At 42.5% G+C, this 24,768-nt stretch overlaps 1 protein-coding gene across 2 annotated transcripts; it reads right to left on the minus strand.

Annotated features, from left to right (window-relative positions):
• Positions 1–1,525: 1,525 nt before the first annotated feature.
• On the minus strand, positions 1,526–24,731 carry INTS13 (integrator complex subunit 13). Of its 2 annotated transcripts, XM_068142881.1 has the most exons (18): positions 24,157–24,731; positions 22,570–22,801; positions 21,310–21,384; positions 19,542–19,744; positions 19,208–19,288; positions 17,259–17,349; positions 15,669–15,797; positions 15,504–15,527; positions 13,966–14,050; positions 12,094–12,183; positions 11,072–11,161; positions 9,466–9,644; positions 8,554–8,724; positions 7,052–7,206; positions 4,919–5,149; positions 3,705–3,844; positions 2,935–3,070; positions 1,526–2,237 (listed from the first exon to the last, which is right to left on the minus strand). In XM_068142881.1, exons 2-18 carry the CDS (start codon positions 22,792–22,794, stop codon positions 2,198–2,200), a joined length of 2,145 nt encoding a protein of 714 aa, XP_067998982.1. In that variant the 5' UTR covers positions 22,795–22,801; positions 24,157–24,731; the 3' UTR covers positions 1,526–2,197. The 2 variants fall into 2 exon arrangements, with proteins under 2 accessions (XP_067998982.1, XP_067998983.1); XM_068142882.1 differs by lacking the exon at positions 15,504–15,527.
• Between the last annotated feature and the right edge of the window lie 37 nt (positions 24,732–24,768).

The raw sequence follows: 24,768 nt of genomic DNA on the forward strand, positions 1-24,768 counted from the left end.
GCTTCACCTCCACCTCAGCCATGGATGCCACCTCAGCTATAATTTATCTCCTAAAAGCAGCATTCTAGGTCTGTAAGACTTCCACACATGATCCTATCTTCACAGCCACCAAAACACCAGCTCCCTCCCCGTTATCAAGAGAGTATGACTACCCAAAATGACCAGGGCACCAGCCACAGACTGAAGCTCTTGTAAGCGTTAAGAGCGAATCTACAAAAGGCAGTTTGTACTAGAAGGTACTGTCCCTTCTACTCCAGAAAAAGGCATAAGCAGTCAGTAATTTTTATCATTTTTCAATTTAAATTAGAACACACTTAACCAATGCCTGATCAACAGAGCAACAAAGTTGGAACCCTGAAATGAAGTACTAGAACAAAATAGGGGAATGGCTGCCAAGCTGCTGCTGGTGGGAACGAGAGGTCACAGCCAGTAAAGCCAGCTTCATGACGACTCTAATTCATAAACAGACATTTTGTATGAGGCAGAACTGTCAGAAGGACCTCCACAGAACAGGATGTCTCCATTAAAGTTCAAAGGCGCGATAACTCTTGAGTCTCCACATCACCTTGGGAGTATGAGAGTAGCACTTCCAAAAAAACAAAACCAAACACACCCAGTAATTGTTCCTTTCTCATGGGCACCACTGTCTGTCCTCAATCTTTGATACTTGAGTCTATTAAATACATTACTGTAGTGTTTAAAGGCAACTGTAGCTATTTAACACACAGCTCTTCCTGTAGGTGTGCAACATTCTTTAAAAAAAGACATTTTGAAGTTCCAGGCTTGCTTTCTTACAGTAAAACTGGCTTTTGTCTGCTTCCACCCAAGACACTTCAAGGACCATAAGGAGGAAGAGGTTTTCCAAAAAGCTTCTCAAATATTTTAAAATTGTTTCACAAAGAAAATTGAACCCATAATCAAGTTATGGATTAAACTACAATTGGAAGGTATGGATTAAGTCATCTGTAACCTGAGAGAATCTTCCTTGGAAGTAGAGTGGGAAGTAAGCCCAAAGGACAGTCAGTACCACCACATAGAAAGGAAAGGAGACACACACTGTGGCCCTTCCCAGAACTGCCACAGGACATAGGGGAGAAGGTGGATCACCCAAGAGCCTCAGACCAGTGACAAAGCAACGAGGTTTAACAAGACTGAGTGCCAAGTATGGTGCTTTGGTCACAGCCACCTCAAGCAACACCACAGGCTTGGGGCAGAGTGGCTGGAAGGCAGCCCAGCAGTGGAAGACCAGCCAGCTGAACATGAGCTAGCAGTGTGCACAGGTGGCCAAGGCCAGCAGCATCCTGGCCTGGATCAAAACCAGTGTGTTCAGCAGGAATAGCGCAGCAATGGTGCCCCTGTACTCAGCCCTGGTGAGGGCGCAGCTTGAGCACGGGGTTCAGTTCTGGGTGCCACAGGGTGCTGGAGCGCATCCAGAGAAGAGCAGCAAGGCTGGGGAGGGGTTTGGAAGATGTCATACAAGGAGCATCTGTAAGCTTAGATCTAAAAGCACAGCTATCTTAGAGGGTAAATTTCATCAAAAATAATTTAATGATTACCAAAAATTTTATTTTACTTTTGCTTACAAAGGATTAACTCCAGCACAACCTGAAAGGCTTTGATTTCTAAAGTACATTTCTAGTCAAATAAAAAAGTCCTTCACCTGTTAAAGCCATTCACTTTCCCACCCCTCATGTGAAAACCAAGGCTGACATTTCCTTAGCTCAGTGACTAGATACTCAGTGTGTGGCCTTTTCTGTAACTCTGGACTCCTGAGCAAGTTTCATATAAATATATTGATGAATCAAAATTAACAATATTATCAGTTAATTATCAACTTCTTGACTGTTTTTCTTTTTTTAAACAGTCATCACTGATTTTGAAATAGTAAAAGTGTTACTTATGGGAGAGGACTTTAAACTCTGCAAGCACTCCCAATGACTTGATTCGGTCCATGGCAGCTCAGGTTTTCTCCATCCTACAAACACAACCTGTACAATACCTCAGTACAGCTCCTATTTGCACACTGTTCTTTTAATAGGACACGTGGGCTTGATATTTCATAGCAAAAATAAGAATAGAAAAATGTGAAAGCCAGCCAGAACAGATCTACACAACTGTACTGAGGTGGTACCAACATCCATCCCAGCATTCGGCACTTCTGCAGTTGGGTTGGGCTCTGTGTGAGGAAGCAAAACCATCACTGCCGGCCTGATTTTCCGTTTTCTGTCACTTCCATTCTGAAATGCAAGACAGCAGCTGGTCAGGATTGGTGATGGAAACAAATCAGATTAAGGAAAAAAGAAATTCCCATTTAAATATTTTAAAATATGTTTTTACTTCACTAACCATCCTGTCCCTCCCTGCCTCAAACACACAGACCCTTATCTGCTCTTCGTATTGCAGGCAATAACCAGTAGAGGCTTCTGCAAATAAAAAGCTATGCACTATGAAGCTCACCAAAAGGCACAAGCCCATATTCATGTGACTATTTATAAAAATCTGGGCTTTTGACAGTTCAAAAAGGTCTTTTTCTTCTTATTCAGGAGGAGGTTGGTTTTCCACTATTTTGTGGCAGGACATGGACTACCATCAGCTCAAGATTCAGCCACTCAAAACATATTTTTGTATTACCCATGTCTTTGGAAGCTCAAGCATGCAACAGGCTGGGACAAGAAATCTCAATTTAGCTAGCTCTGAAGTTTATAAGAGTTTTGCTACAAAGGTGAGATCAGGGAATGCATCGGTATTCAGCCTTGCTCAGTACAGATGCAAACTGCAAAGCTGTAGTTCTCCATCAATATCAGGTTACAGAGGAATGCATTAGTGTATTCTCATCTCAAAGAAGTCCTTTCAATGCTATAACTGAAGTGTTCCTCCATCCTGCACATTGACTATTGCTAAGAAAATTGCAGTGATGAATTTACTGATACAAACCCATTTTCTTCTTTCAGATGTTGATACAGTTCAGCTTTATTGTTGACAGAGTTCAAACGACCAAGAAATTCCTGATGTTTCCTAGAGTTCGCAGTATTAATCCTGTTGCTCCACAAAGACAGCAAGGACATTGGCCCTAGAATTCCAAGTAGAAAGAGTCTAAAGGATTTAGTTCTTGAACTCTTCAGCACCGTATCATTTTAAAGGCTTAGACGAAACCACAGCTCATGGTAGCACAACATATTAAACCTCCTAATTTTCGACCACCTTGCAAGAGAGGCTAAATAAATGCAAAGTAGTAACAGCTGCTTCACATGAAATGGATTTTGCTTTAAATGCAGAATCTGGACATCAGTTCAACTATCATGGCAGGTAATAGCTCTCACCAAGGAAGAGAGATCATTCAGAACTGCCCATTCTGACAACTACACTGCTTAGGCCCATGGTTATTAGTCAGGAGATGATGATGATTGCTGCCTGTCCCTAGCATTTCTGACATACAGTAGCTCAGAGAGCACCAGCAGAAGTTTGTCCAACCTGCTCTGTCACCCCAAGTGTATGCCAGCAGACCCACACAGTATCTTGGTTACCTCTCTTTTTATATAGGCCTGTTGAGGTTAACTTACAAGGATTTCTCAACAATGTGAGTTTAATTAAAGACTATCCTCACTGAGAGCTTTAACTCCAAGAAGATTAATCTAATTACCTCAGAAAATACAGACTGATAACAACCTATCTTTAAAAGAGATGATGTTGTAATTCTGGCTTACCTTTCGCTTTTTCAGCTGCAGGCATTTCATCCATGGTAATAAGTGGCTTTTTGTTGGGTGGCTCAGGAGAATCAGGGGAATCTTTGATAACTTCAGCTTCTGCTAGTTCTTCTTTTTCACGATCCAAGAGACCTTTCAATCTTTTAGAGAGGGAAGGAAAACAGTGAATCAAAATTTGCAAGAGTAGCAGATGATTCCTCAGAGTTATACATTACTTGTACCATGAGAATACTCCCTCTGGACCCTTGGAACAGGTGACAAAACAAGAGAGAAGACCAGGCGAGTGATCCTCCAGGAAAAATTACTTAAAGTGTCATTCCACTTAACAGCATTTGTGTTGTAGTTGTGACAGCTGAGCATTCTCAGTTTTGTAACCATCTAGAAAAGTGCCACACCATTTCCTACTACCTTTTCTCTGAATTCAGACCTGTTCTATACCAAATCCCTTTTATTTCAGCCCCCATTTTTGTTCCCCACATGGAAGTACAAGCAGTTATAGGAATGGATTTGATCACACAAAGGCATAGGATGTCACTGAGCCCAATGACAACACCACAGGCAAAAAGGCCCTCCCTAGCCTAAATAATCGAAGCACGCACACAGCACCCAAATTAAGGTTAGCACCACAGGCAGCTTTTGATCTCCTTCGTAGTTTGAAAGACATAAGAGACTTGAGAGATGCTTACCATTTACACAAACTACAGTGACAAGAAGAATAGTAGACAGTAGGTATACAGGCAATCAATCCTGACTAAAGGATTATCTGAACCAAAGAGAAGAGCCAAATACATCTGGATTATCTACCTGAACACTAAACTACCTACAGCTCGAGAGAAACAAGCTGCTTGTCTTCAGTTTTCAGTCATACTTTGTATCTGTAAAAAGCAATTGTGCTTAACAGGTGCTGTTATGATAAAATCCAACAGCAGCAACTCCCAAGTTGCAAAGCCATGCTAAAGTAGTTAATTTGTCCAAGAACCAGACTGCTTGTAAAATACATGAATTGCACCACAGTAAGATGGTATTTCCCAAGTTTGGCAATGGTCTCTGATCCAAAAATCCTAGGGATCTACACTCGGTAGGAGTGCACACCAAGGTTACAAGCACAAATACATCCAATTGAAACCTGCAACTGTCACCACAGTTCCCTACCCCTTTCAAGTGAGGCCAGACAAAAATTACATTCCAACTTCATTTCACTTCAGCAAACTTACCTTTCTGATTCTTGCCATGGCTTATCTGACTCATAGTCTTTGCCCAGCTTCTCTGACTTGTCTTCTTTGTCTTCTCTCTTTCTACCACGTTTCTTGCGCTCCTCTTCTTCGGGGGGTTTGCTCCTGCAAGCCATCAAGCACTCCAAAACACGCTGGTGTTTGTCAGAGTTGTTTATGTGTGCTCGCACTAGGGTCTCCAGTTCATTCCACATAATCCGGTACTGCTCATCCCTGAACAGGGCCAGGAAACAGTTATTACGTGCCTAGGTCACTGCACCATGGAGCAAATTAAGATTAAAAAACAGACCAAGAAACAAAGAAACCCCAAACACAAAAAACTCCAGTCTCCATCCTCTTGTACTGGAGGTCTATCCACCTGAGATTACACCATCCTTGAAACTCGAAGCCACATCACATTTCCCAATTCATGTAACATTTCCCAATTAAGAATCAGAATTAAATTTTAATCCAAATAAACTGTGTCCACAGAAATCAAATTCTTTACTTCCACAAGATCTGACTGTCAAAAGGCATTCTGTATCCTCTCGGCTGCTCGCTAACTATGCGGCGGCAGGGTGTGCAGAGTCGCTTGTGCCTCGACATACAAGCTATTTACTATTTAATTCTCCAGACTAAAAGAAAAATTAGGAAGGGCTGCACCAGGCTACTGAAAACTTCCAGACATATGGGAAAATCTAGAGCAGAATTTTGAGACAGTTCTTGGAAGTACATGCAATGAGTGAGAGATAGTATCATAGTATCAGTCAGGGTTGGAAGGGACCACATGGATCATCTAGTTCCAACCCCCCTGCCATGGGCAGGGACACCCCACACTAGATCAGCCTGGCCAGAGCTTCATCCAGCCTGGGCTTAAACACCTCCAGGGACAGGGCCTCTACCACTTCCCTGGACAACCCATTCCCGGGCTTCACCACTCTCATGGTGAAGAACCTCCTCCTCACATCCAGCCTGAATCTCCCCACCTCCAGCTTCATTCCATTCCCCCTAGTCCTATCACTACCTGAGATCCTGAGAAGTCCTTCCCCAGCCTTCCTGTAGCCCCCTTCAGATCCTGGAAGGCCACAATGAGGTCACCTCGGAGCCTTCTCTTCTGCAGACTGAACAGCCCCAACTCCTTCAGTCTGTCCTCACAGGAGAGGTGCTCCAGCCCTTTGATCATCCTCATGGCCCTTCTCTGGACACCTTCCAGCACCTCCAGATCCCTCTTGTAATAGTGGCTCCAGAACTGGAGGCAGTACTCCAGGTGGGGTCTCACCAGAGCTGAGCAGAGGGGGAGAATCACCTGCCTTGCCCTGCTGGCCACACTTCTCTTGGTGCAGCCCAGGAACTGATTGGCTTTCTGGGCTACAAGTGCACATTGAGAGCTCCTGTTGAGCTTCTTGTCCACCAGCACCCCCAAGTCTCACTCCTCAGGGCTGCTTTCCAGCCAGTCACTGCCCAGCCTGTGTTTGTGCCTGGGATTGCCTTGACCCAGATGCAGGACCCTGCCCTTGGTCTTGTTGAACCTCCTGAGGCTGGCTTGTGCCCACCTCTCCAGCCTGTCCAGGTCCCTCTGGATGGCCTCCCTTCCCTCCAGCATGTCTGCTGCACCACACAGCTCAGTATTATCAGCAAACTTGCTGAGGGTGCGCTCAATGCCACTGTCCACAGCACCCACAAAGATGTTGAACAAGACTGGTCCCAGATACCAGGACAGTGTAGCCTGCATGTCCATTAACTGTTTCAAAAGATCTGACTCTTCTAACAGAACTCCGTTTTAAAGCATTATTTGTTTCTGATACGCTTCACTTTTCCTTTATTAATTTGAAGTTATTCCACTTCCTCTCTCCTAGCTTGTATCGATCCCTCACCCTTCCTGACGACAATCTTCGCTTCTGTATTTTTAGCATGCTCTCAATCCTTCAGCAGTAAAACAATATATTTTTCTCTAACACAGCAGTATGAGTGCTGCAATAGTCCCTGAAGGTGCAGGCAAAACATTCCCAGCATTTGCTTCCTGTCTGTACAGCATTTACTTCACTACGCACCACCTCCGACCAGATCTTAGAACATCGTGTCCAGAGACTATTTCTGACAGATGTCCACCCTCAACAAAAGGAGATATGCAGTCACCTTTTTGGGCCCTTTCCTCTTGTCCCAACTGTTGAAATAGGCAGGGGATCATTTTTCCTCTCCATGTCTACCAAATTGTATATTGTTTTTTGACAGTTCAGAACATCCTCATCGGTCATTGCTTCTTTTACAATCACACTGGCTAAGGGCACCACCTGTGAGACAAAACAACCACCACAACAAGAACATGGGTATGCTGCAGGAGAGGCAGAATCACATAACAGTAGGGGCTGGAAGAGGCCTCTGCAGATCATCTAGTCCAAACCCCCCAGCTAACATCGATGCACCTAGATCAGGTTGCACAGGAATGCATCCAGGTGGGTTTTGAAAGTCTGCAGACAAAGTGTAGCCTGCTCCACAGCTCCAGCACCCTCACAGGAAGTTTTTCTTCATGTTCAGTGAAGCCTGCTGCGTTGCAGTTTGTGCCCATTGCCCCTTGGCCTATCACCAGGCACAACTGAAAAGAACTCAGCCCCATCCTCTTGACCTCCAACCTTTATAATATTGACCAGCATCGATTAGATCCCCTTTCAGGCTGCTCTTCTCCAGGCTAAACAGCCTCAGGTGTCTTAGCCTCTCCTCATAAGAGAAATGCTCCAGTCCCCTCATTTCTGTGACCATCCACTGGATTCTCTCCAGTAGTTCCTTGTCCCTCTTGAACTGGGGAGCCCAGAACGGGACACAATACTCCAGATGTGGCCTCACCAGAAGCAGTGGAGGACCTCCTTCAACCTCCTGGCCATACTCTTTCATGCATCCCAGGAGACCATTGGCATTTTTGGGCTCAAGGGCACATAACTGGCTCCTGGTGAACTTCTTGTCCACCAGTAATCCCAGGTCATTCTCCACAGAGCTGCTTCCCATCAGGTCAACCCCTCACCTGTACTGGTACAGGGAGTTATTACTCCTCAAGGGCAGGACTCTGCTTGCCCCTGTTGAATTTCATGAAGTTTCCCCTGCCCAGCTCTCCAGGTGTCACTAGATAGCAGCACCGCCTGACAGCCCGTCAGCCACTCCCCCCAGTTTGTCCCATCAGTGAACTGCCTGGGGACACTGTCCCATCGTCTGGATTGTTGAAGATGTTGAACATGACTGGACCCAGTACTGACCCATGGGCAGCACCGCTAACTACAGGCCTCCCATTAAACCCTGTACCATTGACTGCCACCCTCTGAGCTCTGTCATTCAGGCAATGGAACAACACAGAAAAACATACCCCTCTTATCCTCAACCCAGTAGTAACTCTGAGCAGCTATGGGTAGATTCACATTCTTTACCCAGCAGTACTGTAGCTGTCAGGTTCAATAACTCCCATTCCACTTAGCTGGCATTTCATTAATCTATTGACATTGAATACAGAGTGTGAGTTTCACTTAAGTGGAAAAAAAACCCAAACTGAAAACAAACAGATTTTGTGGCAAGTGATATATCATAAAATAGACTATTTCATCATGTAGCAAGATGAAACTTAAATGGAAGATTACAAACCCTGGGTTACTTACAGCTTGCATGTTGAAGATAGTAGTCTGAGAAATAATCATAGGCCAGTAACGAGTATGTTTTTCTAACTGATCTTTAGCACGTTCCAAAGGAATTTCAAGACTTCCATCAAGCTTGTATCTGGGCTCTAGAAAAGGAGTTAATCTGTTTTCCCTCATAAATTCACCAAAATCCTAATAACCAAACAAGACACAATTAGGCATTTCTCTAACAAAGTAACTTTCACTGAATGGGCAGAACAGCACAGTCCTGCTTATTACTACCTCAGTACCACCCACACTGATAAATTTGGCTCTAACAACCATAGCCCTGCTCCTAGCTTTCAGATACACATTATATGAGGTGAACACAAAAAAAAATGTACAAAAAAAAATTGTTAAAAATGGATGCAAAGTTTTGGATGAGGATGGCTTCTGGATCTGCAAGGTGTTTGACATATGGCAAGAGGTCTGTTACAGTCTGCTCTGGAAGCCATTCTGCTCATTCACAGATACAAACGATGCGTTGTGGAACACGAGAAAATGAATGCCAGCTGATTGCTTATACCCAGGGTTCAAAGATGGTAACTTCACCTTTTCTATTTATTGTACAAACTATTCACGGGCAACCTATCCTCATGACAACAAGCAGAAAAAACTTGCCAAAAACTCATTCCAGAATCAGAATAAGCTTTAAATACTTGCAGTGCATGAGGAGTCACTCCCTTGACACAGAAAGGAGTCTAGGAAGCAATAGCAGATGTACTATGCAGAACTAAACATGTCAGCAATGCAAACAAAAACAGTCTGACTATGCAAGTCCACTCCAGAGAGGGTACCAATATTTCCTTGACACATCTATGGCAGCATGTTCCCTTCTCATCTGAGATAAGCAACAACTTAGAGAAGGAAAACAAAGAAAAAGGAGATTCTTACTGTAATCCGGTAGTCAGTGACTCTTCCACCACACCCTTCACTAATTGACGGGGGATCCTCTAGAATTGATCTTGAACTGCTTAATACATGCAGAAAAATTTCTCCTCCATGGCTGCTGAGCATGTGACTAATAACTTTCGATCCAGACTTGCGTGGCTGCTCCAAGAGAACAGAACGACCTGTTGGAGACAAGATCAGTTTCATCAGTGTGCTGCAATTGTACTTTACAACCTACAGATACACGATACAGGTTTGTACCTAGCCTATACAGGCTCTGGATCCACTAAAGCTGTGCTTTCAGCTAGTTCTCCTTGGGGCATTTTCTCCATGTCTTTACACAGAGTGCAGTGTCATATGCTCTTTGCACAGGAAGATCAAAAAAGCCTCTCTCCTGGACCAATCACTTCTCTGCAGGATATCCTTCTTAGGAAAAATGTATTTGTAAGACATCAAACTAGTGTATTTTGTAAGGGTTATTTTTTTCCTTATAATTAAGGATTATTTGCTATTTTTAATTATCACAGATTCTTTTGGATACTAAACTTATTTGGCCCTACCACAGAATTTTTCCTTAATAAATTCAACTTCTTTTTAAAAGTAACGAAATAGTCTACTGGAGTATAAAGGTATCAGTTGATACTATTTGTTAATGTTTAGAACAGATACCTTTTTCTGACAGAGAAGTAAAACTGTCTTATTCATAGTAAAACACACTAAGCATGAAAGCGTGCCTTCTCAAAATGAGTTGTCTGAAATCAGGAAGCAAAACTCTAAGATCAGAAGAGTGGTTGTCTGAAATCAGCTATTCATTTTGGTTCCAACCATTTTCATTAAATCAAAGTACTTTGCTAGTATAGAATCTTTAGAGAAAAACACACAAAAACTGTTTAATAAAACTACTGCACATGTATTTAGATATTCGAAGGACTTGAAGATCAACCATCCATTTAAAGGATGGTTGCAGTACAACTGTGTTGATAAACCGTAAACCCCCCACATGAATTAACATTGCCTACTACCATTTGTTCAGAACAAGCAGCTTTGGCTTAGGGTTTTCACATGCACTTAAATGATAACCTCTTAGAGAAGATTTTTCAGGACCAGGGTCAAGATCTTGCAGACAAGCAAAACTGGTTACTAAATCTAACCTACTTTTGGGGCGATTCCAGCACACGTAGGTATGTCTGCTCTTCAACTGACCAACATACTTAGGTGGTCATAATCCAGTTAAAGGCTTTCCGAGGCTGCCCAGCATCTGCTAAAACTCAGGTAGAGACCTAACTTGCTAGCATTTTGCAATAGTCAGATAAGCCTCGTGACTGAGCACACTGTCACCTAATGAGGGTTGTGTTTCCTACTAAACAGCATGAACAGTACTCTACATTTGGATTCAGAAAGGAACTAACAATCTGACACCTGCTCCTTTTGTCCCACCCTCAAGTTTCAAAACATATTCCACTTGTCTTTGAGTACATCTAACACCTTCCCTCTCTTATTTGATGCATTTGAATAAACAGATGTTTACTGCTGTACAAACTAAAATCATGGCAAGTGCTCTGCTCACAATATTAACAATTCCAACAAAGTAAGTCAAAGACAAATTTACCATTAAGAAGAAAGTTAGTAAGGCATGAGGAAGGTCGGCTGTTTACATCTACTGGTGAAATTCTGTATGCTCCAGTGCAATAATGCAATTCTGAAAGATACATGAGTAGAAAAGTTGAGCGTTATTCCACACAGAAGCAAAACAAAACAAAAGAATAAAAAAAATCACCTCATAGAAGAATGGAAGAGGTTGTTCCAAAAAGCAGAAGAAAAACCAGCTGTTTCTTCATCAAGTCTGCTCCTTTCACCATCTCCTCACAATCATTCCAGTACCTTCAGCTCAGACCCTAATGCAATCCCAAGCCGTATTTCCAGCAGGATTTCCAGTTCATCTCCAATTATTTCACTGTGTCAGACTCCTCTAAATTTCTCTTACATAGAAATTTTTGATCTGCTTGCTCAAATAGTCAACAGGTCTTGCTGGTAGTCTAAAAAGGTACATGAGCTGAATGGCCAGGGGGCTCCTATGTTACCCCAAATCTTCCTTTGCTCCGATTTGGATAGAGATCCCTCCCTTGCTCAGATCAGAAAGTTAATATTGAGGGACTAGTCTATGCATAATACTGCATCCATTTCATCATCTTCCAAAGCTTCTTAACACCATCAATTACACTAAGAAACTATTTTTGACTACCCTCCCCTCTAAAACTGGAACACATTCAGTGTCTCAAAGGCGCGACGCTGAAATACCACCACTGCCAAACTGACGAGGTGTGGGAGTGGCAAATAATTACTGCACACGGGAGTCAATGAACAGCCTCATGATATTTCAGAGGAGACTGAAAAAAGCCACCAATAAAACCATTACTACTCTCATCTCTTATACAACCCCCTGACTAGCCAAGATCAGCAAAGCATTTTATGACCATTAGTAGGGTGCAGTCAGCAGCAAGGTTTATTGAACAAAAGGCAAACCCCAGCAGTAACAAGAAGCCAATGATCTCCTTGTTCAGTTTCTTATCAGCATAGAGAACAGTGCTCAACAATTAGAGCATCAGTTCTGTAAGCTCTCATTTTACCTACCCACACTATTTGTTCGAGGAGTACACCATTTCAATGTCACAGTTTCTTTAAACGTGCCTTCTCTGCTGTTGCCACCTGTATGATTATCACCTGCCATAAAAGTCAAAACAACCATGTGATCAACCAGATTTCCTCTATTATGGTATAAAATGCTGCACTTTCAAAAGTTACAAAATACTTCTAATATGAGCATATGCAAAATAACCTAATTTTACCAAGTCAGCTTGAGCAAAGAAGTCATTAGCAGTGACAGCTGCAAAAGTATCCTTCTGAAGTCATCAGCCATTGCTCATCTTAAAGTAATTCAGCAAACAAAACACTGCAGCTCCAGAGTATGTTCCACAGGCATGATTCAACCACCACAAAATTCTATGTTTTATCTGTTACAGGCAATCTTTTTCATCTCAAATGCTTAGGTCTTCAAGACAACGTATTTTCAGTTTTCCACACAAATCAGAGCCCTTCAACAATGACAGAGCCAATACTGACCTAAAGGCATATTTCACAAGTTGGGCTTCTGGAGGAAAGCAGTATTTGGTCTCATCAGCCAGTATCTTTGCTGTGTCAGACTCAATTTGAGCATCTCTGAGCAAGTTTCTGTGGCCCTACATCTTTTACCATTAAAATACTTTCATGAAATACCTCACTGATAACTGGTCTGACAAAAACTACCTGAAGGTTTTAAAACATATAGTGCTGCTACTAGCAAGTTTTGTGCCTCATGATCGGCGGAGTTTTACATTAAGTTTCAGAAATAAGTTTCACTTAGCACGTTCAAATCCAGGGCAACTGGGAGGAGCAAGACATCAACATGCAACACCATATTTCACCTTAGGGTTTAGCCTAATCTTTCATGTTAGAAGATTTATTTCCTACCTAAGACATTACTCACAAATGACCTACCTGCATGATAAATAAGCACAAATCAAGCCACTTACATTTCACAGAAATAAGATCAATGTAACTAAATTCCTACTTTCCTAGGATCAGTTATTAACAGCTACAAGATTTATTTAAAAACAAGTAAAATAAACCAAACTGTACAGGATCTAAGAACTTGTCCCTCCCAAGGTCCTGATGGGGGAAAAAAACAACCAACCATAAACTGAAGAGGAATTGCAGTTGGAGCTTGTTATTGGCTTTTACTGGCAGATTTATCCCTTGAGCCAAAAGGTCTTACAGACTATTTCTGAGCCCTTACAATAAAGTTTTATACCTTCAACATGGAAACAAGCTCAGGTGACTGAATACATTACTACAACATTCTATTTTTTTCCCCTCAATCTTTATTTATACGCCAAAGATTTTTCATCAAGCACTGTTTCTTGACCAAAATAGTTTTGCACAAGGCCTACTCTTACGCTTCCTAACTTCAGCTGAGTTATCAGAAATTCACCCCAGAGTAATACCACATAATTACAAGTTTACAAAAAGGATACTAGGCATTTCAAACAACACAAAAGCTGAACAACAATTACCTTTTCCAAAGCAACTGCTGCCATAAACAGGTTTATGAAATCTAAGTGATGTCAGTTACTACTACACAGATCAAAAATCATGCAACGAATAATTTTCCACACAACCATAAGAGGCACTTTCTTTTGTAAAAGCATTGCACATCTGCTCTCTCATATTTTTATCTCAGTAAGAAGTTAATGTGTTCCCCCCAGATCTCACAAATATCCTGAATGTCTGAAACCACAACTGATCAATTAAGCATTTTTTTTAGTGTTATATCTTTCATTATTAAAATGTGCTCTTAATGAGTAAGATTCCAATACTAATTACATGTGAAACATCAATTTGAAGCTCACAAGCTTTACTTCCAGCGGGCTGATCAGAGCCTACTTTTCAAGGACTATTTCCACTTACCACTCTTCAAAAAGTCAACATGTGCCTCTTTGTGATGGAGCAGCTCCACATCGTAGTTAGCTGATGTGTTAGCGTGTTGCTCTTCCTTCAAAAGACAAAGGCAGAGAACAGCAATAGTTAATGTAGCTGGAGGTCACTGTTTTCATTAGTTAATGATTCTACATTTACCTTTCATTCCAAAGTCTCCAAAGAGCATCAGACAAATACAGGACACTGCAGTGCTGAGGAAAACTTTGCTCTCTGACCTGTTTGAAGATGCAACCATGTGCTGCTTTTCTTTTTAGCTTTTTTTTTATTCCATGGTTTCCTCTTTACACAAATGTCATGACAGGGTGCAGTGCAAAATAGAGGTTAAAAATAGGTTTAACTACTTTTGTCCAAATGAATCAAGTTAAGGCTATGACACATTGAACACCACTACCAGTTGCAACTCAGCAGCAACAAATGGTCACTGCAGAATAGTTTGCCAATCACATTTCATAACTAAAAATTACAGGAAATCAAACAAAAGCCCCTACACTTTTTGAACTTGTTACCATTTCCCGGCATTTAGGATGTCAGAACTGTACTGGCAGCTGCATGCTTGATTTAAAAACAGGGATGCTTGTAAAGACGACACTGCATCTTTAAACAGCTACAGAGGACTAGCAAAAATCAGTAACTCTGGCAATTTATTCCAAATTAAAAAACAAACAAAAACAAAACCCATGAGAACCCAACAGAGTCTATTACTACATGGAGAAAGGCAGAAGGGAGAGGCATACCAGCAGCACACAGGTCAGAAAGTTACAGACAAGGTATTTGCAAACTTAAGTCACACTTCAGCCATGACCCATGTCTGACTAAAAGCTCCAAGAAAATCTTTAATTTTGTGCTTTAATTTAAAAAATTCATGTTGCTAGTTTTAAAAGATGCAAGTAATAACTGACAGTAATAGACCTTGACAAATTTTTTAGAAATCAGGAAAATTTACCTGCCCCTGCCATTTGTTTGAATACAGACACTTTAGTTTCAATTCTCTTGCTGCCTGATCTGAAAATTACTGTGAACTTAATACCTGAAATTCTTAATGCACTGACTTTCCTCCCAGTAGAAATAAACAAAAAAGTAAAAATAGGGACCTAAACAAATTTGAACAGAAGATAAGTTTAAGTTAGTATCTTTCAATTAGACATATTCCCTGTCCCCATTTCTGGTTTATGGATCTTCAAAAACCGGAAATACTAATGGAAAATCTTTCGTCAAAAATCAGCTACTAGTTACAAACACCTTTATGTTGGGTGGGCATGATAATGAAACAGAGGAAAGAGAGACTCACTATGCCACTATAATGCACAAGGGTCAAGAATACCTAAACACAACTAGAAAAGAACAGAAGAATCACAGAGAGTAATCTGAGGTAAATAAGATTGTATTTATATCAAATACAGACAGACCTACAGTAACACTTGTATTGCTACCTCAAAAATTGAGATTCAGCAATACAACATTATGTTCTGTGATCCTTTACTTTCTTCCCCCCCTTCATTTTTACTAACCTGCTCACAGACATTGAATGTGGGCTAATAAAAAAAAAAAGAACAGAAAATACGATATGGAGAGAAAAACAATGCAAAAGTTCAATTAAAATAAACATTAGAAGTTTTCAAACAAATTTAGAAGTGATGCAGCTAGTTAATGCAAAGCTCTTGACACAGCATTACCTTCATAGGGATGTTAGTTATTGTGGTTGAGGCCAGATCAAAGTGCTGTTGTACTAAAACATTCAGCTTTGTAGCCAGATGCCGACCTGCACGGACGCTGTGCACTTCGCTGGTTAGAACAGGTGAAAGCTAAAATAAATTGACAGAACACACAGGATTCATGAATTGGGCTGTAGTACAAAGGCTTATTCACACGAGAGTCCAAAATAAGTATCACTAACCTTGACTAAGCAGAGAAAAAAAACCCACAATTCCCCACACCACGGTAGATTAAGGAAGAATTCACATTCAGATCTTTTTAAGTTTGGCCAATTATTATAGTCACAGTTGCTACAGTTTGTCAAAAAATTAGAATTGTGCTAAAACCAATTCAAGCCAAATGTTAATAGCACAACATGGGGACGAAATACTCTTAATGACAGCTCTGAGCCTCTCTTTTCTCTCTCTCTACCTGAGTAACAGGAACAAAGTAAATGGCATATACCTAGCTGCATGTGTGCCATACCTACGCAGGTGAAACAAGCCATAAGATACATTTGATTTTTCCCTAGCCAGCAAGGACTTTGGTATGAGGCTTTGGAAAAAAACCAAATACTAAGACCAGTGCCTTAGAGAAAAGTAGCAGTACATTTGTTCTCATTTGCATTTTATTTAAGCACAACTACAAGAGAGTCTTGTAGGAAAGAATCTCAGGAAGGTAGCTATCACAGTCCTTTTAGTTATGAAATTATATGCTGAACTAGATGCTTTGCCTGTTAAGAGCACAACTTAGCCTTTTTGCTTTCTTAGAGAAGACAATAAGACATCCAGAAGAGCAGAAGAAATGACATTTTGCATGTACCTGCTTGCAAACACATCTCTACACAAGTCCATAGAGCGCACACACTCCTTCATTACTTGGCTGAGAAGTTAGACTAATTTCTCAGATGCATCCTTTCACCTGTTCAACTGTAGGGTACTCCACACACTCAATGAACTTCAACCACACTGTACATTCCAACAATATATCACACTTTCACTTGGAAGCAGATGTTTCTTAATGCTTTTCATTTAAGAGATATTCAGCTTGCTAACAATGGAACATAATTCAGACAGAGTCTTATTTTGGTTTAATGAGAAAACCAAATCAATCAACACTGCTAACTTGTTAGTCTAGGTAACATGGAACACTGCTCAACAAAGTCCACATCATTCAGTAACATATCTGACAAAAGAGAGCTGGTGCTGACAGCTTATGCTTAAAGAGCAGAAAGATTCCTCAGCTAACATGACACACCAAGAAGTTAATGGTTTTCCACTAGGATCCTAAATGTGCACTTCAGCCTCAAAAGCACACACAAGACCTTTACTCTACAGCATTAACAGCTTATTTCACAAACAATGAATCATGAACTAATGCAAGAAACCCGAGTAAAGAAACTAAAGGAGACAGCATACATCTCAGACAGCAACATGCAGGCTGTCTTTTCAAAGAGTTCTGTACTTCCCCCTACACCTCACCAGGCAAGAGAGGCTCAAAACTTAATTTGCACTGTTTTGAGTCTGATACGGCTCCTAACCCATAGATTAATGTTATTTTAAGATCCTTACCTCTTTTTTAGGACGATCTGAAACAAGGCTCTCTTCACCAACTGGGTAAGTGTGGATTAAGACCAATTCACATTTTTGAATCTGCATTAGACTTAAAAACAAAAACATTCTATTTAGCCTATGGTGTGGCAGAGATTCTCCTGAAGTTAAACCATTTCTTTCAAGATTCACCTGCTTTCCAGAACACAATCTTCAAAATGTATCAAAACATTCTGTTTCTGAAAGCATTCTGTGGAAATCAGGTTACATTTTAAAATGCACATACTCCAAACAAAGTTTTTAGGAGAATAAAAACCATACATTTCTAGCTCTTCAGATGTTACAGCACTGCTTCTTTTTGGACAGATCAGTGGATTAGAACCTTCACCTGTTGAGCTTCAACTGAAAACCGACACTACAGAAGATCTGTCTCCAAGTGTCTGCACAGGTGTTAATAAGGGGGTTTCAGCAAACCTAAGAACTACCCAAACAGCATGCTTGTCTCCTGATGCAGCTGGACATCAGCAGATCAGAGCCTTGTTCCACATCTCTACCTACACAAAGGAGATTGCTTTTCTGTACATACAGTGGACTTAGAACCAGGTGCCCTGGGGCAGTATCCTTTATACACACAAGAAGCTGAAACTGCAGCAGAAAACCAGGAGACTCCTGCCTCTGCTACTTAAGTGCCTAAGGAGAAATCAAGAAGAGGATCTCAACCTGCTCCACACTTAGCAAGGCTATACACAGTCTCTCAGCCAAAAACTTCACTGGTTATACAAAACAGGGTGGAAAAAGAAATTCTGGGAGATGCAACCTGCATTTCAAGAGGTTCCTTTTCCTGAAGGAAAAAGTGTCAGACACAGTAATTAGAAATAAAAAATTACTTCCAATGGAGCTGGTTATTTCAGTCAAAGAAAAAGAAATTATAAAGACAGTGGGGTTGAGTGCACCATCAGCAGTGCGCAGATGACACCGAGCTGAGCGGTGTTGCCAATATGCCAGAGGGACAGGGTGGTATCCAGAGGGACCTGTACAGGCTGGAGAGGTAGCACAGGTGAACGTCATGAGGTTCAACAAGGCCAAGTGCAGGGTTCTGCACATGGGCCAGAACAATTCTCACTACCAATACAGACTAGGGGAATGAAGTGACAGAAAGCAGCCCTGAGGAAAAGGACGTCAGGGTGCTGATGGATAAGAAGCTGGACATGAGCACACAGTGTGAGCTTGCAGCCCAGAAGACCAATCAAATCCTGGGCTGCATCAAAAGATGCACTGCCAGCAGATCCAGAGAGGTGCTTCTGCCACTTCACTCTGTTCTGGTGAGGCCTTGCCTGTAGTACTGTGTCCAGGTCTGGAGCCCTCAATATAGGAAATACATGGAGCTGATGGAGTGGGTCCAGAGGGCCATGAAAGTGATCAGGGGGGTGGAGCAGCCCTACCAGCCCTACTACAAAGACAGGCTGAGGGAGTTGGGGCTGTTCAGCCTGGAAAAGAGGAGGCTCCAGGGAGACCTAACAGCAAGCTTCCGGTACATGAAGTGGGCTACAAGAAGGCTGCAGAAAAACCGTTTACAAAGGCCTGCAGGGACAGGTCAAAGGGCAATGGCTTCAACCCAGAGTAGAGCAGATTTAGATTGGCTGTTAGGAACAGGTTCTTTACTATGAGGGTGGTGGAGCACTGGAACACTGCCTGGGGAGGTAGTTGAGACCCCATCCCTGGAGATATTCAAGGTGAGGCTCAACCGAGTTCTGGGCAGCCCAATCTAGATGAGCATGTCCCTGCTGGCTGCAGAGGTTGGACTGGATGACTTTTGGACCCAGAGCATCCCATGATTCTATGCTTTCACACGGGCATTCTAATAGCCCATTAGAGTAAGCTTTAAGTGACAAGAATACGTCTGCATTAAGAGAGGATACAGCCAGCACATGCAGAATGAGAGGAACAAAGTTTGCAAGAAGCGTACTCACTGATCTGAATTAGCTGCAAGCTTGTTGTGCTCATGAATGGTTTCCTGAACGCAATCCTCCAGCATTCGAACATGGCTGTCACTAGAAAAACATTTTTATGCAGGACAATCAATCCTCCTGTTCAAAGCAACATGCCACTAAACGCTCTCCTATTTCCAGTGAGACATTTTTAGGTGGCTACTGTAATAAACCTCAAAAATAACATCTAATAAGGCAAGAAAGGCTTTAAGGAGGAACAGAAAGAAGCTAGCTACTTGGGGTGCTAACTCATGACAATCACAGAAAAATATGAAATAATTTTTTCTGCATAGTAGAAGCACATGATCATACATACCTTTTTGCATTAGTAATACAGATGATTCTTCCTCTGTTTCCAACACGCTCTGCATTCTCCATGAGCATGGTTCGAGCTTCGTGCTGGTATTCTGTTATTTTGCAGAGCGCTTCAACTGCTGCCACCAGACCATGAAGTATGCTGCAGCACTCTGGATCTGCCCGAGGATTAGGTGGCCCAACAGCTGCTAATGCTGCCATTAACTGGTTGGAAAATGGAATTGTTACTGAAAATGACTTTCCAGCCATTGGTTAAAATTACCAGTTCAGGAAAAGCTCATCGTTGCAACTTATTTTACACACACATTAACAGTGTTGGGAGAAAACCAAAGACTGCCTTCTGGGAAACATTTGTCATTGACCTGTCCTTGGCAGTTCATTTAATTGTTAACTAAACCTTGAGAATGTAATACTCTCACTACAGAAAAATAGCTGGCTGCAACAAGTTGTACCAAATACCGGAGAGAAATGCTAACATTATCAATTGCCATCTGCTTTTATTTCCTGAGAATGCGGAAATTCAGCTCCTCCTCCAAACAAATGTTTCAGAGGACAAGCCCGTTCAGTATGGAACAAGAAAAGAAATAAAGTATTTACAATTTTGTTTTCCTAGAGTGCTGATTTCAGTCTGTCACACAAACATAAAAAACCACAAATCTAAAAATTCAAGAAGTATCACTGAATTCCAGGAGAAACACAAAGCCTTTATACACAGCTAAGATTTATTTTGACATATAACTCTCTACTCAGAGCTACTTGATTCTTTTTAAACTGTGCAAAGCTGCCTGCAGAACAGTCCAGCCTCGCAGGCTACTTCAAGTGCCGTTAAGGAGTGCAAGTGGTGTTCTGCTCAGTTCCCTCAGTGGCAGGGGAGTACAGGAAGAACAGGAGAACCCATGCCATCAACAATTGGCTCAGGGGATGGTGCCAGCAATGGAATTTTGGGTTCTTTGATCATGGGGCAACTTTTACTGCGCCTGACCTACTGGATCCTGATGGGGTGCAATTATCTGGAAAGGGCAAGAGGGTACTAGCACTAGAGTTGGCAGGGCTCATTAAGAGGGCTTTAAACTAGTGTGGCCAGCAGGAGCAGGGAGGTCATTGTGCCCCTGTACTCAGCACTGATTAGGCCACACCTTGAGTCATGTGTCCAGTTCTGGGCCCCTCAGTTTAAGAAGGACATCGAGACACTTGAACATGTCCAGAGAAGGGCAACGAGGCTGGTGAGAGGTCTTGAGCACAAGCCCTACAAGGAGAGGCTGAGGGAGCTGGGGTTGTTTAGCCTGGAGAAGAGAAGGCTCAGGGGGGACCTTATTGCTGTCTACAACTACCTGAAGGGTGGTTGTAGCCACAAGGGGGCTGGTCTCTTCTCTCCAGCAACCAGCACCAGAACAAGAGGACACAGCCTCAAGTTGCACCAGGGGAAGTTTAGGCTCAAGGAGAAAGTTCTTCACTGAGAGAGTCATTCGTCATTGGAATGTGCTGCCCAGGGAGGTGGTGGAGTCACCATCCCTGGAGGTGTTCCAGAGGGGATCGGATGTGGCACCTGGTGCCACGGTTCAGTCATGAGGTCTGTGGTGATAGGTTGGACTTGATCCTTGAGGTCTCTTCCAACCTTGGTGATACTGTGATTCTGTAAGCAATCATTTCAGACCAGACCCACTAACGTTAATCAATCAATGTTACTTCATTCGGAAAGTAGTAACTAGCTGCTATTTACACTGCACTTACTCTAGGCTTACATAACAAAAGAAAGTTCCAAAGCATACCTCCTGCAAGTTCTGATCTTCTTGAGTCCAAGAATTCAAGACATGTGCCCCAGAATCACTCACAATGAAATTCACCTAAAGGATGAAAAAAGCACATGTAAGAAAACAGCCAATCACACAAATCCCCCAAATCAAACAAATGACATCTTTCTTCTGATACTCTGCAGGTAAGTGCAATGACGGCCCAAACTGAAAACAGTACGAACACAGAAAGCATCTGCTACCCCTTTAGTTAACTTTAACAGTTTCTTGATCCCTATTTTTAAGCAGCTAACTCAACCTCTATCATATTAGCACTGCAGGATATGATAAAATATTTTAATAGTTAGGTAACATTTTCAGTAGAGTAGCTACGAAAAAAAAACCATTCAAAAGCTGCAAATCATTCTCCAAAGAGTGTCCCAGTACATCACAGCGGGGAATACCTAGCAAGGTTCACAAAGCATTACACAGCAAAGTACATTTCCCTGCCCATGGCAGGGGGGTTGGAACTAGATGATCCTTGTGGTCCCTTCCAACCCTGACTGATTATGTGATTTCAAAGATGACAGAAAAAAATCTAGAGGAAGCCCACTTTCCACATGTGTTTGTTTCTCATACCACACATGCTCCAGTTCAGCCAACTCTTCCACCATCACTACTTTGTACCAATGTCACTGTCACAAGGTTAATTTCCTTTTTTTAAAAAAGGGTAACTAACCTTTTCAGGACACTGCATAATGATTTACTCAATGAGAAAAAAATACCTTCATTTTCAGCATGATGTTACAAAACCCATCAGGAATTTCTTGTTCTACGCAGAGATGTATGCCAGGAAACTGTCTTTTTCAGACTAGTAGCTTCAGGCAGAAGCTACCTCTTCCTAAAGCCCAGAATTTCCTTCCAGGTTAACATCAAAAACCATAAAAAGTGCTACAAAGCACTTAAAACCAAAACTCAATTGAAAGCCTTGCTCACGTCTTTGTAAACTTAAAGCTCAGGAGAACAGCATAATGAATCCATCGGTTATCTTAAAGCACCTCTCCTTGTCTTTTACAACACTAAGACAATGAAAGGTCCCCAACATAAGTATGAAATGCGATTAGTATATCACTATTTAAATAGCTATGAAGCATATCAGTAACATCAAGAAATTGTTAGGGAACAAATTAGAGTTATCTTTTCACATGTAACCAATAGTTAATAATATCAAGATTTTGTTAAAATGGGGAAGTAGCCCTCATACCATCAAGGATCATATTCAGCATGACTAGAACTTACCAGCTTCTTGAAAGGGAAAATATCATACATTATTCTACAGTACTCCATGGATGACTCCACAGAGCAGGTCCATAGTGATTTTGATATGGGTGCTAGAGGGATGATTCCTTGGGTCCGGTTCTTTACTAACATATCGAATTCAACATGCTGTCTGCAGGACTCTGCCATATATGGGCAGTGATCCACAACAAAAACAGTTTTATGAGACTCAGAGAAGATTTTCATTTTCTTCCTAAAAGAAACAGATATAAAAAAAAAAACAAAAAGAAATTGTACAAGACAACAAACCCCCAACACACAAGATTTCTGAGCAGTTCATAGACAATAAAATTATCTTACTAGAATATGCCAGCTTTAAAGAAGTTACCTCATACAGTACTTACTTTACAAATTATAACTCCTACAAAACTATTAAGCTTTTTAAAAAAGCCTACAAAAACTTCCATTTTAATCTATTTATGTGGAGACAACCACCTTCTACAACTCTTACTAGCTCACACAGCTAGTATACTAGATTTCTAATCAGAAGAAACTATTTCACTTAGAAAATGTGGAAGTACAACAATGCACAGTATTAGCCACCCCATTTTTCTAATCAAAAGAATTTTTTACAGAAAAACACAGAAACTGCTTCCTATATAAAGCTTATTTCCTAAAATAAGCAGCACAGGAAAAAGTTACTTATGATTAGGCAACAGACACCCTGAAGCACAACAAATATGAAACTTTAGAGGTTTTCAGCCTTCACTTTGCTAGGTACACCCTTCTAATGTAAAGTTAATATAGGCATCTCTCACTGACCAACACTCCAAGAAAGCTCAAATCAGCACTCCTCGTATACTTCCCTACTACAAAGCCTGACAACTCCACAATGATATGAGGTTCATTCTCCTGTTCCACACCAGCAGACTGGGCTTCCCTCTCCTATAGCATCACTGAAAGAAATACTTTTGAGGCAGCTACAGCATCAGATCCTTGCGTTAGAGCAGACGTCATAACCTCAAGCCCCAAACTACACATAACAATTGATCTTAGACTAGTGCTACTTCAGCAGCTAACCTTAGACCAAATGCTCACCAAAAGGATTTAACTTCCAGACGTTTCCATAACGTTTCCAGTGTAAAAAATCTATTTTGTCCACAAAAAAAAAGCCAGAATCACAGAATAGTAGGGGTTGAAAGGGAGTTCCAAAGACCATCTAGTCCTACGCTGTTGAATCACAGAATACACCAAAACCACACAGAACCTCAGTAAAAACACCATAACGTTAAAATAACGAGGATATACACAAATCAGACTGCAGGCAGCACCTTGCTCGCGATGCAGGTTTTGCACCTGCCTTTAATCGCAGCTGCAGCAGCACGCTATCCACTTTCGGAAGATGCTAAGTCTGGCCGCAGCCCAGGCTGGCCAAGCCCAAGAACCTGCATCCTACCCTTGGTCTGGCGGAGAGCCTGAGGGCCAGGGAAGCCGCGATGGCTCCTGGAAGGCAGGGAGAGAGGGCAGGGAAGAGCAACACACAGGTGCAGACTGGAGGGTCTGGAGGAGAAGACGTCGGTTTCCGCCCTCCCAGAAGCCGTTTCTTACCTTGGCCGGCTCCTCCTCTGATGCAGAAGTCCCGATCCTGCTCCGCGCCGGGCCCGGGCCCGGCCGCGGCCTCGCTCCGAGGAAGATAGATGAAGCCCGCGGGTCACCCTAGACAGGGTCAGGCGCGGGCGCCTTCGGCCGGGCGACCTCCATGTCCCTCCACTCGCCTCCTCTGCCGCTGGCTCCGCAGCGAGCTCGGGACCCAGCTCCTGCCTTCGCGCCCGGCGCCCGCGGGGGTGGGAGAAGCGGCCGAAGCCCCCCCCGCTCCGCCCACCCCTAAGGCCCCGAGACCCCCGCCCGGCCACTTACGCCGCTGGCAGAACGGCTCCCCCAGCACTGGCAGGGGGAGCGCCTCTCCCCTCCTCCCCCTTAACGCACCCGGCCGCAACAGCCCCCGGAACCCCAGCGGATGGCTGGGATCACTTCCTCCCCATGCCCGCGTCCCGAACGCACCGCTCGGCCCTCCGCCTGAGCGCGGGCCGCCCCACCCCACAGAGAAACGTTCCCGTGGTCTCGCCACACTTCCCTGAGCCGTAGAGGAAGACCCTGAACCCAACAAGCCTCGCGAGAAAACGAGAGCCTCGTAATATGCAAGGAGTAAGCGGAAGGGGC

The sequence above is a fragment of the Melanerpes formicivorus genome, unplaced genomic scaffold (genome assembly GCF_026170545.1).
Source record: "Melanerpes formicivorus ecotype bairdi unplaced genomic scaffold, bMelFor1.0.p_v2 SCAF_8, whole genome shotgun sequence".
NCBI classification, from domain to species: domain Eukaryota; kingdom Metazoa; phylum Chordata; class Aves; order Piciformes; family Picidae; genus Melanerpes; species Melanerpes formicivorus.